Below are 18,663 nucleotides of genomic sequence, written 5' to 3'. Positions count from 1 at the left end.
TCTCCACCGCATCTGTTCCCAGGAGGACCAATTCCACCACAGAAAATCCCAGATGGCCTCCTTCTTCAAATACTGCAATTTCCCCTCCCACATGGTTGACCATGTCCTCTAGCGCATCTCCTCCACTTCCTGCACCTCTGCCCTTGAACCCCCGCTCCCATCCCCATTCTTCACCTTCCACCTCACCAACCTCTATATACATTGCATCATCCTCCGCCATTTCCACCACCTACAAAACAGATTCCACTTCCCACCCCCATCAACCTTTCGGAGAGACCATTCCCTCTATGACTTCTTTGTCAGATCCACACTCCCCACCAACCCTCACCCCACTCCCAGCACCTTCTGTTGTCACCACAAAGTGCAAAACCTGCACCCACACTTCACCCCTCACCTCCATTCAAAGCCCCAAAGGATCCTTCCACATCCGACAGAAATTTACGTGTACCCTCACGAATGTCATCTACTGTTTCCATTGCACCAGAAATGGTCTCCTCGACATCAGGGAGACATGACGCCAACTTGCGGATCATTTCAGAGAACATCTCTGGGACACTCGCACCAACCAACTCCACTGGCCCATGGTTGAATACTCCCCTCCCACTCCACCAAGGATATACAGGTCCTGGGCCTCCTCCATCGCCAAACCCTAGTCACCTGATGCCTGGAGGAAGAACGTCTCTTATTCTGCCTTGGGACCGTGCAACCACACGGGATTAATGTGGATTTCACCAGTTTCCTCATTTCCTCTCCCCTGACCTCATCCCAGTCCCAAGCCTCCAACCCTGCACCACCCTCTTGACCTGTCCATCACCTTTCCCATCTATCCACTCTACCCTCCTCTCCAACCGATCACCTACTCCCCCACCTTCATCTACCTATCGTATTCTGAGCTACCTTGCCTCCAGTCCCATCCCCTCCCATTTATCTCTCAGCCGCCCAGCCCACAAGCCTCATTTCTGATGAAGGGCTTATGCCCGAAACGTCGATTCTTCTGCTCCTTGGTTGCGGCCTGACCTGCTGTGCTTTTCCAGCACCACCTCTCGATGAACAAGTATCAAGCCTAAAGTCTGAAGAGCACAGGTATTGTGCCATTACAGAACTCCCTACTCTTGGAATAAATCTCTGATAAGGGGTAGGCCATTTAAGACTTAGATCAGGAGGAAATTCTTCACAGAGGGTGGTGAATGTTCAAGGTAGCTCACAATCATCTTCTCAACTGGAGATGAGCAATAAATGGTGGCAGCTCGTCATGTCCATGTAATGTCCTCTTATGAGACCTGGAATCAGTGGCACATTTTATGAGGATAGGTGGACAGGCTAAGCCTCTTTACACAGGTTGGGTGTGGCTTGATTCAAATACATAAAATCCTTGATGGTCATGGCAAGATGGTCATGGCAAGGTGAACATGGAAAGGATGTTTTGTTTCTTATAAAGTTAAAAATCTCACAACACCAGGTTATAGTCCAACAAGTTTAACTGGAAGCACTAGATTTAGGAGTGCTGCTCCTTATAGGTGAATTCAGAACTAAGGGGTACTGTTTTAAAATTAATAATCCCCTTTCAAGATATAGATAAGGAGATTTTTTTGTGCTCTCAGGGTTGTACAGTTTTTAAGGCAGGATAGATTCTTGTAAGCCAAAGGAATCAAAAGGTTATTAGGGTAAATGGCAGTGTGGAACTCAAAACAAATAGATCAGCCATGATCTAATTGCATGGCAGAACAGATTTGATGGCCTAACTGGCCTACCCCTGTTCCTATGTTCTTGAATAAGTTTTTGAATAAGATAGAGAATGTGAGGACTGCAGATGTTGGAGATCAGAGTCGAGAGTGTGGTGCTGGAAAAGCATAGCAGGTCAAGCAGCATCTGAGAGGGAGAATCGACGTTTCGGGCATAAGCCTTTCATCAGGATTCTCCTACTCCTCTGATACTGCCTGACTGCTGTGCTTTTCCAGCATCACACTCTCGACTTTTGAATAAGATGGCCAGTTTGCTGCAGTCTGTTCTAAATTCTAGACAAGTTTGATGCGAGGAACTTTAACTTTCTAAAAACTAAGGTCCCAAATACATTTCATATGGAACTTTAAACTTGTACTTATTGAGACCAGCAATGTTCAAACTGTGCTTTGTTGAAGTTGAATCAAAACGTTTTGTAACTCAAAGCACATTTAGATTTATAATCTAATTTTGACAAACTGTTTTGTTTCAGTGCAACAACTGCTTCCTAAATTCGGAATCTAAATGATTTCTATTTGCATTCAACAAACTGGAGCAAGGAAGTTGTACTACGGCTGTACAGGGCTTCAGTGAAACCACACCTGGGATATTGTTCACAATTTTGGTCTCCTTACTTAAGAAGAGATATACTTGATTCCTTGGATGACAGAATTGTCATGCATGATAGACTGGGTGACTATGTTCACTTGAGTTTTAAAAGAAGAGTAGATCTTCTTGAAAGATATAAAATTCTGATGGGGGATAGAACAAGGGTTCATGAATTTTGAACTGGGATGATAGGCTTATTCACTCAGGATGGTGAACTTGTGGATCTCTCTACCACAAAGCTGTGGAGGCCAAGACACTAAATACACTTCAGGAGAAATGAGATTGCCCAACATCAAAGGGTTGTGCAGGACAGAGTGGGAGTACAGTATTGAGATAAAGAATCAGCTATGGTTCTGTCAAATTGTGACACAGGCTTCGTGGGGTCAATGGTCTACCTGCTCCTATTTTGTAGGTTTCTATATTCCAGGCCACCAGCACAACATGGAAAGTATGATTCAACACCAAACTAAAACTTGTGAAAATCAAATTTGCAAATTTCCAGAATTTGTTGTCAAAAACAATTACAAGTTCATTAAATGTCAAGTTCTTATTTGTAATGGGCAAGAGAAGAACCACATTCTGCAAATTGACCCAAAGTCAAATGATTTGACTCCATTGTGGTGATTGCAAAAGCCAGAACTTGCCATCAACTTCCCATGTACATTAAGAAATTGCTGCATAAATGCTGTAATTAAAAAAAATACTTGTCACAGAGAAGTTCGGACTGCTTTGTCACAGTTTAAGAATTCTAGGTACAGGGTAATTTGTATTTCTAATGACATCCCACTTCAAAATAAGTTAGCAATTAGAAACTGTTCTATGCCTGCTGCATAAAGCACACAATCAGAATTCAAGTTTATTTAGGAAATAAAAATGAAGGAAACAAGGGTTCTTATGGCACAGTGGTAGTGTCCCTCTCTGAGCCATGAGATCCAGGATAAAGCCCCATCTGCTCCAGGAGAGAATAAATATCTCTGAACAGGTTTTTAAAAAAAAAGTAAATCCTTCAGCAAAGAAAGTGCTTTAGCGAATACAAATAAATAATGGTACTAAATGAAAGAAAGGAGATTTTAAAAGTGTTTTATGGATGCAAACGTCTCACTGATGATAGGTGAAATAGTAACTGGCTGACAAAGCAAAACATGTTTCTGTCTAGCAGGGAATTAAGTTTATCAAATCAGATTTTATTTGTTGTGGGAAACTACGAATCATATAGCTTCCTAACATAAGCAGTAGCTGCTTTCATTTTAAGATTTTCATGAATTAAACTGTTTGAACCATGGTAAGGAAGCCCTTTTGTGTAGTCATATCGTAGAAGTAGATAAAGCTCGCAATTTTGTATTTTATTGCAATTAATTTGCTGATTCTTGAATTAGAATTTGATCATATAAAGATTGCTCATTTTGTCACTCATTTTGGAGAGCTCTACAGACCATTCAAATTCTTGAAATTTCATCAGTTAGAGATAACTCAGTTGACGTTGCTGCAGTTATTAAATTATATCAATAGCAATTTGGAGTGCAAAATTAATTGGAGCTGAAGGATGAGGAAAAAATTTAGCTCATGGCATGCATCACAGGATATCCCGGGAGACCTAATGTCACGTTGTATCACACTTAAATTGCTTTGCGCCATTCTATTATCCAGTGCAGCTGAAGTGCAACTGCTCTGTGACATATGCCATCCAACTATATATTTAGGTTGATCGCCTTGTTGGCAGTCCACTTTACCCTTGAATAGAGATCTCAACCTTTTCAGCTCTGATGTACATTCTTCAGCAAATGCTGGATCCATGTGTATGGCACATCACATGAACTAAAAATCAACTAATTTTTACCAGAGTCCAATACTAGGTAGCTTTAGTGATCAAATTAGTTCCACTTTGTCCAAAAATACATGACTTTAGAAGGCAAGTCAATAGTTTCTGATATCTAACAAATTTCAAATGAATTGCTGGCATAATTAGAAAAGTAACCTAAATGTTGGAGAAGGTTGACAGATCTTCCTTTCAACACCATTCATTTTCAATGTGCACGTTTAAGTAGTCTCATTACAAATTCTCAAGAGCAAGTGGAAAAATATCTATAATTTGATACAAATGAGCAATCTAAATCAGGTGGTTGTGGGAAATTAATAAATCACACTATTGCATCCACATTACAGATTTGCAAATGTTGTAGGAATAGAACACAGACAGGTCTGTGTCCAGTCTGAGGTACGTTCCAATTATTCGTACTGTACATAGTGGAAGTCAGAAATGGTTACAATCCATTCCTCAGTAACTTTGATCTTGGTGAGCATTATTCATCAAAGAATGTAAAGTTAGAAGACAATATACTTTGCTGCATATTTTGGACAAATTGTCAAAGCAATATCCTGTCACCTCAGTAAGATTTCACTGAAGACCAGTTGAAATAATTCAAGTGTATACAAATGCATTTCTAAACAATTTCAAAACACAGGATTTATACCCCTAGTGAACAGCACAGCAACTTGACAGGCTAAATGACCTATTCTTGTGCCATACAATTCTAAGAAAGAAGTTGTGCGTTGACAAGCCAACTCTATAAATGACACGCAATGGTGAACTTTAAAATGTGTCAGGTCAGAAACTCTTTCAAGTTTTTTGTTTAAACATGACAAAGATATCTTTCAGAATCTTACAAGATTATCAAATGATAGTGGACTGTAAGCAAACATTTTAAGGAGACTTGCATAAGCAAATGAAAAACAAGTATATCACAGTTAGCGTTACACCTTACAGTACAAGAAAGAATGATTTTTTTTAACTTGATCAGTACAAGAGCAAAATGTGCAAAAGAAAATAAGGCTCACCCCATCATCATCTCTGTGTGGATTCAGTCTATTATAAACAGCTTCGATCACACTGCGCCTAAGAAGACAATTTTTAAAATGACAAGTGTTTCTTCTTTGCATTTACTCATGAAAAGATAAACCAGTACTGAACTGCAACAACACTATCTTAATTAGAATATAGCCAAATCAGGATACAAGTAAGCTAAAAAGGACCACATTACCTTGGATCCAAAATGTAGTCTTACGTCTCTGAGGCAGCGGATTAAACAATATCTATAAACTAGGATTTTAACTTGTCATGTCAGTGAAACTGTCAGCATTCACCATGTAATTCACAGAAAATGCAAGTAATATGAAAACAGAAATTAACAACTTTGATTAAAAAAAAGGCAAAAGTGACTTATAAACACAGGGAGGGGATGGTGCTGGTGCAAGGGGGCGGTGAGGAAAGTAGAGGATCTTATTTACTGTTGTGAAAGAAAAATAGAAGCGTTAAAAGGAATTAAATTAAAGCATTAATAATCATTACAGTTATATGTTAAATGATCTACAACACATATAACCCCATCTGTGACAGCCCAAAACTACTCACAACTCTCATCCCCTCTCTAACTCCGTATCTGCACAGTTTCTTTCTGCTTCAAGTAGACATTAAACTCGACACTCAAGACCACTGGGCAGAACATCCTATATTCCAGTCACATGTTGCATAAAAACAGGAGGTGGTGACATAGTGACAATGCCACTGAACTAATAATCCCAAGAGTCAAAAAGTGTGACTCTGACTCTCCAGCATCTGCAGTCCTCACTTTCTCCTAATAATCCCAAGACCAAGGTTAATACGGTGGGGACGAATGTTCAAATCCTACAACAGCAGTTGGTGCAATTTACATTCAATTAATGAAATCTGGAATATAAAGCTACTCTCTGTAATAATGGCAATGACAACCATCAATTGTTGTAAAAACACATGGCTCAGTAAAGTTCTTTAAGGAATGAAATTGGCCTTGCTTACCCAATCTGGCTTACATGCAACTCCAGATGCACAGCAATTTAGTTGACTCTTATCTGTCTTTCACAAGAACCAACAAGCCACTTAGTTCAAAGGCAATTAAGGACAGACAACAAATGTCGATCCATCTTGTCATACCAACATCCCATGGAAATAACTTTTAAAAGTATTTTTCTCATACCACCTCAGGTTCTTATGTTCATTTCAATCTGCTTCTGGTTATCACACTTCTTTCATCTTAAATGACCATGACACTGAACACCTCTACTAAATGAACCAGAGAGGGAACCATTTTTTGGGATGGGGGGGGGGGGGGGTGTGGAGGAGTGATTTGCTAATGTCCTTTGGAAGGTTTTAACCTAATTCACAAGGGGATGAGAATATGAATTGTAGTTCCATAATACAAGATGTTGAAAGTAGTGAGATCAGAAGTAAGGTTTCAAGGTCACAAGAGGGGAACGGCAAGTAACAAAATGGTTTGAAGGGTGTCTACATCAACGCCAGGAGCACCTGGAATAAAGTGGGCGAATCTGCAACATGGGTTGGTACCTGGGATTTCGATTTTGTGGCCATTTCAGAGACATGAGTAGAGCAGGGACAGGAATGGTTGTTGCAGGTTGCGGGATTTAGATATTTCATTAAGAACAGAGAAGATGGCAAAAGAGAGGGAGGTGTGGCATTGTTAATCAAGGACAGTATTACAGTGGCAGGAAGGACATTTCAGGACTCATCTACTGAGGTAGTATGGGTGGAGGTTGAAAACATTAAAGGAGAGGTCACCCTGTCGGGAGTTTTCTATAGGCCTCTGAATAGTTCCAGAGATGTAGAGGTAAGGATAGCAAAGATGATTCTCAATAGGAGCGAGAGTGACAGGGTAGTTGTTATGGGGGAACTTAAACTTTCCAAATATTGACTGGGAATACAATAATTTGAGTACTTTAAATGTGTCAGCTTTTGTCCAATGTGTGCAGGAGGGTTTCCTGACACAGTATGTAGACAGGCCAACAAGGAGTGAGGTCACATTGGATTTGGTAGTGGGTAATGAACCCGGCCAGGTGCTAGATTTGGATGTAGGTGAGCACTTTGGTGATAGTGATCACAATTCGGTTACGTTTACTTTCGAGATGGAAAGGGATAGGTATATACCGCAGGGCGAGAATTATAGCTCAGGGAAAGGCAATTATGATGCGATTAGGAAAGATTTAGGATGCATAGGATGGAGGAGGAAACTGCAGGGGATAGGCACAATTGAAATGTGGAGCTTATTCAAGGAACAGTACTGCATGTCCTTGATAAGTATGTACATGACAGGCAGGGAGGAAGAAGTCAAGTGAGGGAGCCGTGGTTTACTAAAGAAGTTGAAGCTCTTGTCAAGAGGAAGGAGGCGGCTTATGTAATGATGAGCTGTGATGGCTCACTTAGGGCGCTTGAGAGTTACAAGTTAGCCAGGAAAGACCTAAAGAGAGAACTAAGAACAGCCAGGAGGGAACATGATCCTATCCGCCAACAACTTCTCAAGGAAAACCCTAAGACTTTCTATTGGTATATCAGGAATAAAACAGTGACTAGAGTAATATTATGGACAGTCAAGGTTGGTAGGAAGTTGTGCGTGGAGTCAGAGGAGATAAGGGAAGCGGTAAATGAATATATTGCGTCAGTATTCACACTGGAAAAAGACAATGTTGTCAAGGAGAATGTTGAGATACAGGCTACTAGAACAGATGGGATTAAGGTGCACAAGAAGGTGTCCAATTCTGGAAAATGTGAAAATAGATAAGTCCCCTGGGCTGGATGGAATGTATGCTAGGATTCTCTGGGAAGCCAGGGAGGAGATGGCAGAGCCTTTGGCTTTCATCTCTATGTCGTCATTGTCTACAGGAATAGTACCAGAAGACTGGAGGATAGCAAATGTTGTTCCCTTGTTCAAGAAAGGAAGTAAAGACAACCCGGTTAATTACAGACTAGTAAGAGCTGGAAATGTGTTGCTGGAAAAGCGCAGGTCAGGCAGCATCCAGGGAACAGGAGAATCGACGTTTCGGGCATAAGCCCTTCTTCAGGAATGGGGAAAGTTTGTCCAGCAGGCTAAGATAAAAGGTAGGGAGGAGGGACTTGGGAGAGGGGCGTCGGAAATGTGATAGCTGGAAAGAGGTCAAGGTGAGGGTGATAGGTCAGACTGGGGTGGGGGCGGAGAGGTCGGGAAGAAGATCTCAGGTTAGGAAGGCGGTGCTGAATTTGATGGATTTGACTGAGACAGGGTGGGGGGAGGGGAAATGAGGAAACTGGTGAAATCCGAGTTCATCCCTTGTGGTTGGAGGGTTCCTAGCCGGAAGATGAGGCGTTCTTCCTCCAACCGTCGTTTTGTTGTGGTCTGACGATGGAGGAGTCCAAAGACCTGCATATCCTTGGTGGAATGGGAGGGGGAATTGAAATGTTGAGCTGCAGGATGGTTGGGTTGGTTGGTCCGGGTGTCCCAGAGGTGTTCTCTGAAACGCTCCGCAAGTAGCCGGCCTGTCTCCCCAATATAGAGGAGGCCACATCGGGTGCAGAGGATGCAATAGATGATATGTGTGGAGGTGCAGGTGAATCTGTGGCGGATATGGAAGTTTCCTTTGGGGCCTTGGAGGGAGGTGAGGGGGGAGGTGTGGGCGCAAGTCTTGCACCTCCTGAGGTGCAAGACTTGCGCCCACACCTCCCCCCTCACCTCCCTCCAAGGCCCCAAAGCCCTGCAACCGCAGGAGGTGCAAGACTTGCGCCCACACCTCCCCCCTCACCTCCCTCCAAGGCCCCAAAGCCCTGCAACCGCAGGAGGTGCAAGACTTGCGCCCACACCTCCCCCCTCACCTCCCTCCAAGGCCCCAAAGCCCTGCAACCGCAGGAGGTGCAAGACTTGCGCCCACACCTCCCCACTCACCTCCCTCCAAGGCCCCAAAGGCCCTGCAACCGCAGGAGGTGCAAGACTTGCGCCCACACCTCCCCACTCACCTCCCTCCAAGGCCCCAAAGCCCTGCAACCGCAGGAGGTGCAAGACTTGCGCCCACACCTCCCCCCTCACCTCCCTCCAAGGCCCCAAAGCCCTGCAACCGCAGGAGGTGCAAGACTTGCGCCCACACCTCCCCCCTCACCTCCCTCCAAGGCCCCAAAGCCCTGCAACCGCAGGAGGTGCAAGACTTGCGCCCACACCTCCCCCCTCACCTCCCTCCAAGGCCCCAAAGCCCTGCAACCGCAGGAGGTGCAAGACTTGCGCCCACACCTCCCCCCTCACCTCCCTCCAAGGCCCCAAAGGCCCTGCAACCACAGGAGGTGCAAGACTTGCGCCCACAGCTCCCTCCAAGGCCCCAAAGGAAACTTCCATATCCGCCACAGATTCACCTGCACCTCCACACATCATCTATTGCATCCTCTGCACCCGATGTGGCCTCCTCTATATTGGGGAGACAGGCCGGCTACTTGCGGAGCGTTTCAGAGAACACCTCTGGGACACCCGGACCAACCAACCCAACCACCCTGTAGCTCAACATTTCAATTCCCCCTCCCACTCCACCAAGGATATGCAGGTCTTTGGACTCCTCCATCGTCAGACCACAACAAAACGACGGTTGGAGGAAGAACGCCTCATCTTCCGGCTAGGAACCCTCCAACCACAAGGGATGAACTCGGATTTCACCAGTTTCCTCATTTCCCCTCCCCCCACCCTGTCTCAGTCAAATCCATCAAATTCAGCACCGCCTTCCTAACCTGAGATCTTCTTCCCGACCTCTCCGCCCCCACCCCAGTCTGACCTATCACCCTCACCTTGACCTCTTTCCAGCTATCACATTTCCGACGCCCCTCTCCCAAGTCCCTCCTCCCTACCTTTTATCTTAGCCTGCTGGACAAACTTTCCCCATTCCTGAAGAAGGGCTTATGCCCGAAACGTCGATTCTCCTGTTCCCTGGATCTGCCTGACCTGCTGCGCTTTTCCAGCAACACATTTCCAGCTCTGATCTCCAGCATCTGCAGACCTCACTTTCTCCTTACAGACTAGTAAGCCTTACTTTGGTTGTGGGTAAAGTGTTGGAAAAGGTTATAAGAAATAGGATTTATAATCATCTAGAAAGGAATAAGTTGATTTGGGATAGTCAACATGGTTTTGTGAAGGGCAGGTCGTGCCTCACAAACCTAATTGAGTTCTTTAAGACGGTGACCGACAGGTGGATGATGGTAAAGCAGTCAACGTGGTGTACAGAGGAATCTCGATTATCTGAACAAGATGGGCGGACACGACTTCGTTCGGATAATTGATTATTCGGTTAATTGATTTCCTCTGGGGCTCGGAGTCCTCTGTTAAGTATGCTCCCTGTTCAGGAGACTAGGCAGCAGCACACCACGTGCGAGCCCCTGCACCCCACCCCACCTCTCCCCAACCCCACCACCGTCTGCCTCCACCCCGAACTCCACCCGCCCCCCCCACCCACCCAACTCCTGTCTGCGCCCCCTGTACTCTAAGCCTCTGTTTTTCTCAAGCCCATGATCTCTCAGCTTTCATAACTGTTTTGTTAACATAACCCTACCAATTTCAAAGATTTGAACATAAGCCAGAATCCCGCCATTCTTGCACCTCCATAGAAACTGTACCATGTAGCATGCATTGTCTCATTATTCCAAACAAAACATACTACCTTACACTTTCTGGAATGAATTTCATTTGTCATGCGTACCTGACCAATGTTCTCTTAAAAATCAAAATAAAAACCAAAAGAATTGTGCATGCTGGAAATCTGAAACAAAAACACAAATTGCTGCAAAAGCTCAGAGGGTCGACAGCAACTGTACAGAGAATCAAAGTTAACGTTTCAGGTCTACTACCTTGCCCCAGAACAGATGGTAGCTAGTAAAATGTTGGTTTTATGCAGAACGTGAGGTGGTTGGGGGAAGAGAGAGAGGGGACAAGGAGTAAACAATAGGTGGGGGTTGAGCCCAAAAAGAGAGAAGAACATTTGGACAGACAAAGGAGTGTACAGTGATCAGGCTGGTAGAATGAATAACTATCTATAAATGGGGATTGTTAGTGGCTAAAAATGGGTTGTTTGTAATAGCAGACCTTGTGCTAACAAGGATGGTGTGTGAAGATTGGGGAAAGGTCATAGCAGAAGCTAAGCCCTAAAGTTATTGAATTCAGTACTGAATTCAGAAAACTATAGAGCTCCCAAGGAAAAATGAAGTATTCTTCCAGTTTGCGCTGAGGTTTGCTAAGACAGAGATGTTGGCCAGGGAACAAGATGGTGTGTTGAAGGGGAACCTTATTTTCCCCATGGGAATTCTATAGCCTTCTGGACTCAATATCGAGTTCAACAACTGTAGGGCTTGAAGCACAACCTCCCATGTCCTTACCCCAAGCCTCACACCCCAGGTCTTGTCATCATAAGTCTGCCATTGCACACAACCCATTGTTAGCCACCAACAGTCCCCCATTAATAGCTGTTCATTCTCCTAGCCTGATTGGTAACCTCTCTCTTTCAGCTCCACCTCCACCTATCGTTTATCCCCTCCCACCACCCTATTTTCTGCATAAAACCAACATTTTACGATCAGTTCTCAGGTCAGAGAGATGTACATCACAGAAACAAACCCTTTGGTCCAACTCATCCTGACCTAATCTAGTCCCATTTGCCAGCACTTGGCCCATATCCCTCTAAACCCTTCCTATTCATATATCCATCCGGATGCCTTTTAAATCGTGGAATTGTACCAGCTTCCACCACATCCTCTGGCAGCTCATTCCATGTCTGCACCAACCTCTTCATTAAAAAAATTGCCCCTTAGGTCTCTTTTATATCTTTCCCCTCTCACCCTCAACCTATGCCCTTTAGTTCTGGACTCCCCAACCCCAGGGAAAAGAGTTTGTCTATTTATCCTATCCATGACCCTCATAATTTTGTAAACCTCTAGAAGGTCATCCCTCAGCCTTCGACGCTCCAGGGAAAACAGCCCCAGCCTGTTCAGCCTCTCCCTATAGCTCAAATCCTCCAACCCTGGCAACATCCTTGTAAATCTTTTCTGAACCCTTTCAAGTTTCACAACATCTTTCCGATAGGAAGGAGACCAGAATTGCATGCAATATTCCAACAGTGGCCTAACCAATGTCCTGTACAGCCAAAACATGACCTCCCAACTCCTGTACTCAATACTCTGACTAATAAAGGAAAGCATACCAAACGCCGCCTTCACTATCCTATCTACCTGCGACTCCACTTTCAAGGAGCTATGAACCTGCACTCCAAGGTCTCTTTGTTCAGCCACACTCCCTAGGACCTTACCATTAAGTGTATAAGTCCCACTAAGATTTGCTTTCCCAAAATGCAACACCTCGCATTTATCTGAATTAAACTTCATCTGCCACTTCTCAGCCCATTGGCCCATCTGGTCCAGATCCTGTTGTAATCTGAGGTAACCCTCTTCGCTGTCCACTACACCTCCAATTTTGGTGTCATCTGCAAAACTTACTAACTGTACCTTTTATGCTTGCATCCAAATCATTTATGTAAATGACAAAAAGTAGAGGGCCCAGCACCGATCCTTGTGGCACTCCTCTGATCACAGGCCTCCAGTCTGAAAAACAACCCTCCACCATCACCCTCTGTCTTCTACCTTTGAGCCAGTTCTGTATCCAAATGGCTAGTTCTCCCTATATTCCGTGAGATCTAACCTTGCTAACCAGTCTCCCATGGGGAGCCTTACTGAGGTCCATATAGATCACATCCACCGCTCTGCCCTGATCAATCCTCTAACATGCTCAATTGCCCATAGTGTTAGGTGAAGGGGTAAGTGTAGGGGAATGGGTCTGGGTGGGTTGCGCTTCGGCGGGTTGGTGTAGACTTGTTGGGCCGAAGGGACTGTTTCCACACTAAGTAATCTAATCACAGCCACCTGCACAATTCCTGATCTTACTTTGCTCACCAACCTGTGCTGCATTCCATTTATAACCAGGTAACAACCTATTGCAGTTTAAGTACTTTTGTGTTCAGAATTACATTTTCTAAAAGTAAAATATTGTGCAAGTTGGAAATCTGAAATAAAAACAGCAAGTTTTGGAAAAACTCAGAAGGTCTGGCTGCATCTGTGGAGAGAAAAACAGAGTCAAATGTAATTTTTTCAGAACACAAATGCTTTTCAGCTTTTTAAAAAATCTTATCTGATATCTCACAGCCTCCTTGTTTACCAAGGATTTGATTCAAACATTGCAAGTCATTTTTTTGACCTATAAATATGCTTGGGAAAGAGCTATTTTTGGTGGTAGATGATTAAGAAAACAAACCTGCAGGGGCATACAAAGGTTTTAGCAATTGGATGGAAACCTTTTGTTTATTTTATTAATTACGGAACTGAAAAACATTAGGGTACAATGTATTACTTTGTAAAGTTTATGACTGTACTACAGTTCCATGATATCGTATACTCACTTGCTCGCAAGGCCACCGCCCGGCGGTAGATTTGGGATATTCTCCATAGAAAGGGTGCGCATCACATGAACCAAATCAGGTATTCCTTCTTCACTCGGTTTCAGCATGATTTCTGGAATTGATAATTGAATATAACATTTCTTTCTTAAAATTTATTTTGATTAAATTTGCCAAAGTGCTCAGTGTAACATCCTCTAAATTTGTTGGGGCAAAATCATACTCCACTAACCTGATTGAGCTTTTTGCAGAAGTAACAGAAAGAATGGATCAGGAAAGTGTTTATTTTGGATGAGATTGTAACTTAGCTTTGTCAAGTCAAAGTGTCAGAATTCCAGTGAAAGGTTGTGGGTCAAATCTCCACTCCAGGGGCTGATTCTAGGATGTGGTACATTTTGAAGCTGTTCAGCTTTATCATTCCACTCTGCACAAACCTTGATTTCTTGAGCAACCAAAGTCTGTCCCTCAGACTTAAATATACTCAATAATGGAGCAGTCTCAGTCCCCTTAGATAATTAATTTCAAAGTTTTACTGTCCACTGAGTGAAGAATTCTCATATCTCATTCTAAATGACTGACCCCTTTGCTGGGACTGTCTGCATTCTCACTTTTCCAACAAGAAAAACCTCAGTCTCCACCTGTCAAGCCCCTTCAGAATCATTTTGTTATCTCTATTTCTGCTCAACTTCAAAAAAAATAAATCCAATTTGCTCAGCCTCTTGTCTTGGACAAGCCTTAAATATAAGCAATTCAGTGAATTTTCACTGTATTGCCTCCAGTTCACACATATCCTTCTTTACATTTTGAGAACAAAACTGTGCATCATCTACTCAAAGAATTGCACAACTGTAGCAAGGCTTCCTGACTCTTATGATCAATTCTGTTAGAATGAAAGCCAGAGGTATGATAAAGCAGTAAGCATGAAACCAGCAGTTATGGAAATAACATTTTAAAACATCTAATTTTCAAAAGACTGACACAATTTGCACCAAAAGAAGCTCTGGTAAAGGCCAACATGTCTTTGCACATGAAGTGCAAATGAGGTTCATTGATTCAAGAACTTATTTCAAAGTTTTCAGCACAAATTAGGCTATGTAGCAAGGTAGGGTGAATGGGCAGCATGGGAAAAGGCAAATTTTGTTGAACATAATTACTTTAATTTGTGACTGTGGAAATGTGGGTTTTATTGCACACTAAATACATTTCAATGTAAAGAGAAAAAACATAAGTGGTACACATTCCTCAATTCAAACAGGTACAGTCCATACTGATTTTGGATCAGCTGTAATAGGACTCTCACCTTTTCAGTAAGCAATTTACCTCAGCTCAACATTCATTCACTAAATATCAATTGCGATCTGAGAAATAATTAAGTATTGCTGTAATAGTGAATTCAAACTTTTGTGCTCTAATTTCCTGAATTTTTCTATTTTAACAAAACTTTTAGTATTTTATCACTACAAAGTTAATTGCATTGCGTCTCCATTTCCTGTAAGCCAGAGTACGTTAAAATTGGGATTTACATCAGAGAAACCAGCCTATTGATTCATAACGCCAGAAAGTAGTCAGCCAACTGAACAGCAGTACACAGGCTCTTTTTGCAAGCCATTTCTAGACAAATGTAAGTGTTGCCTGCTTGTCCAAGAAACTGTGTTCAGAATAACTTTCTCTCTGTGGTTGCTCAAATGTCACAGAGAAAACAATGATAATTCTTAACAAAAGAAGAGTAAACAAAACATGTACAACATCAAATAAACCAAGTTTCAATTTATACAGAGATCTGCAGCAGCAGTAATATGGCTTTAACTGTCCTTGCATTTTATCACCCCAATTCTGTGATGCATTGTTCATAACAATGTCAGAAATTTCACTGAACAACTCGAAGTTGAAAAGTTCATTGCATTGCTTATGGAAATTTACTTCATTTAAGCTTTTCAGACACAATATACAAGATATTCCAGCAACATCTGCTTATTGCTGGTAATGTTTTCTGTGAGAACAATGTTTGAATCAATACACATTTCGATAGAATCCTGCCACACATGCTTTGCCGAAAAGGCTTGGTGCCAGCACATACTGAAGCTGATCTAACAGCAACATGAACAATTCAAACTATCCAATGTTTTACTCAAACCAGGAGATGTGGTGCACCTGATATCCACTGCATCTGAACATATGCCACAAGGCAGTCTTTCCAACTTCATACGCAATTCTCTATGTCGTCAAGATTCTTTGGAATTGAAAAAAATAGCTCATCTTTGAAAAGAATGCAATACAATTTGTAATGGTCTTACTCAGAGGATTCAAAACAAACCAAGGGAACCAGTATCACACAGGATTCAAGAAACCAGTCATAAACAGTAAATTATCTTTTACTGAAACTGCAAGGAAATGTACAGCAACATGAAGTGACTGTACATAGATGACAAGTATACTTTTTCTGGCTCAAAATTATATTCTCAACCCTTGCAAAATGAATACAAGTGTCTGAGCTCAATTATCTTGTCAAAAAAGACAGAAGTTAATATTTTAAGGCCACACGACAAAAAAACAGAGAAATCTTCAGAATACTCATAGCGAAACACTTTTTAAGGTAGTTTCTGTAACTGAATACTTCATACAGTTTGACAGCAATTAATCTAAATGTTGCAAACCAATCTAATATTTTCTGAATTCCTGAAACTCGATATCCGATTTTCATGTATCCAAGGAGATTTCCTTTACTATTTATCTTCAACTTTTTCTGTAGCTTTTTGCCAGAGACAAAATCAATCCTGATGGTTTTCATCGGCATCTACATAGCTCTGGCACTGATTTCATCAAACCTCTTCACCAAACCACAACCTCAGGTACAGTCAGGCAATGCAAAACCCAGGAATACTAATCAATTCAGCGTGCAACTCCCCTCTCCAGAACCGCTTTTTCCTATTCCCTCAGCCAAAACCCTGCTTCATGTTCTTTCATCACTTGGAGCTCATCTTCTTCAACATTCCTTGCCTAACATCAAGAACTTCAACTACTTCAAAACACTGAAAATATTTGACCAAGATTTTTCACTCCCATCACCTACTTCTTCTCACAGCAGATCCAGAGAAATGACTTCATGATTTCTGACTATGCTTTATGCATAAATGGTCTTATCATTGAGAAGATGGCAAGAGTCGAGAAGCAAAATAACAACTCACAGAACTTGGTGTAAAATGTTAGCATGGATACAGAATCGGGAAACTGACAGGAAAGCAAGAGTAGGCATGAGGTTCATGTTCAAATTGACAGCTATGAATGCTGGGGTACAATAAAGAACACCGGGCTGGAGCATCAGCTACTGACAATACTTAATATTCACTCACATGCAGAGAGATAGAGTAACACATGGTTATACAAAGCTGGGTGTCAATATAGCTTAAGGAAGAAACATGTGGCGATATTGTAGCTTTCAGAGGTATATTTTGTCCTTTTTGTCTCCTGGGCTACTGGAAATTGCATGTGAGACAATTTGTTTTCTGAACTTGCCTTTTGCCAAGGGTGTGTTTATGGGATGTCACGATATTGGAACAGTTACCGTTTAGTATTGAAATAATCTATCATTCTGTTAAGTTTGCCAATAAAGTTATTCCAACTTGTTATTTTTTAAAAATTTATAGTGGATGAATAAAGTAGGTTTTGTTTTAACTTCAGTATTTAACCAATTAAAATTACATTTACCTTAAAAATAAGAAAAAATGTTGGTCTATTTTCGGAATATGTTGAGGGGGTTTGGTCTGGTCCATAACAAACAAAAAGGCTGCAAACTGATATCCATTGTTTAACTAAATAACTAGCAGAATGGCAGATTGAATATTGTGTGCTAAGTGTACAATTGTACACTTGGACTTTAAGAATAGAAAGCCAAAATATTTTTTCAAAGGCATGGATCTTGTATAGGGCATTGTGGAGAGCACCTTGGGTGCATTCATACAGGAAACACAAAGCAAATATTCAGGTTCAACATGCGATTGAGAATGTGAATGGCATGTTGACCTTTATTCCAAGAGGATAAAGTGGAGTAGGAAAAAAAAGTCCTGCTACATTTGTACAGACTGGATTACTGTGTACAGTTGTGGTCTTCAGAATTATGGAGAAATATGTTTCATTAAATCACAGAATCCCTACAATGTCAAAGCAGGCTGTTTGTCCCACCAAGTCCACACTGATCCTCCAAAGGCATTCCAGCACCCCACCCTATCCCTGCATTTCCCATGGCTAATCCACCTTGCTTATACATCCCTGGCCACTATGGGCAATATAACACAGCAAATCCACCTAATCCTGCACATTTTGGACTGTGGGAGGAAACCAGAGCATCCATAGGAAACCCACACAGAAATGGGGAAACTTGGGCAAACTTCACACAGACAGTTGCCCAAGGCTGGAATCAAACCCAGGGCAGTGTACAAGATTATGTTAAATTTCTACAAAACAAGTAGGTAGTGATGGTGTTAGGATATTGGCACTGCAGTAGTAATCCGCAAACTTAAGCTAATGGCAGATGGTGAAATTTGAACTCAACTAATAAATATGGAATGAAAAGCTAGTCAAATGAATCCACTGCTGACCATCATAAAAACTCAGTAATGACCTTTAGGGAACAAAAGTTTGCCATCCCCTCATGGTCTACCTGATATGTGACTCAACATTCAAGTTAATTGCTGTGGATTTGACGAGCCCTCTGAAATGACCTAGCAAACCATCAATTGTATCCAACCAATTGATAAGTCCAATGAAAAGGAATTAAACCAGACAGACAACCAGCGAATAATCAAGACACCAAACAACAGCAGACTCAGCCCCATCAATTCTGCAAAGACTATCTGCAGAGCTGTCTCAATTACTAGTCAAGCAATAATAGGATGTCATATTCACAATCATATTTTGAAGACAATGTCCCAGATGCCACCATCACCAACCCTTGGGATATCTTATCCCACCTGAGGTGGTAGAACAGTCATACACAGCCAGGAGTGTTGCCCTGGGAGTTCTCAATAATTACTCTCGACCCCATGAAATCACATGACATCAAGTCAAACATGG

General features: G+C 42.2%; 1 protein-coding gene across 6 annotated transcripts in view; it reads right to left on the bottom strand.

Annotated features, from left to right (window-relative positions):
* The window catches only part of ppm1ba (protein phosphatase, Mg2+/Mn2+ dependent, 1Ba), a 229,672-nt gene that overhangs the window by 16,569 nt on the left and 194,440 nt on the right, over positions 1 to 18,663 (bottom strand). For all 6 annotated transcript variants that reach the window (XM_087991269.1, XM_087991267.1, XM_087991266.1 and 3 more), the window contains 2 exons: positions 13,597 to 13,708; positions 5,164 to 5,221 (listed from right to left, as the gene is read on the bottom strand). In XM_087991269.1, coding sequence (XP_087847395.1) covers positions 5,164 to 5,221; positions 13,597 to 13,708 — 170 coding nt within the window. The remainder of the gene's footprint in view (positions 1 to 5,163; positions 5,222 to 13,596; positions 13,709 to 18,663) is intronic.

Source organism: Chiloscyllium plagiosum, unplaced genomic scaffold (assembly GCF_037043375.1).
Source record: "Chiloscyllium plagiosum isolate Xiang-an unplaced genomic scaffold, Cpla_swu_hap1 HiC_scaffold_10, whole genome shotgun sequence".
Lineage (NCBI taxonomy): Eukaryota > Metazoa > Chordata > Chondrichthyes > Orectolobiformes > Hemiscylliidae > Chiloscyllium > Chiloscyllium plagiosum.
The sequence above is the reverse complement of the archived record's forward strand: the minus strand, read 5'-3'. Positions and strand labels throughout refer to the sequence as shown.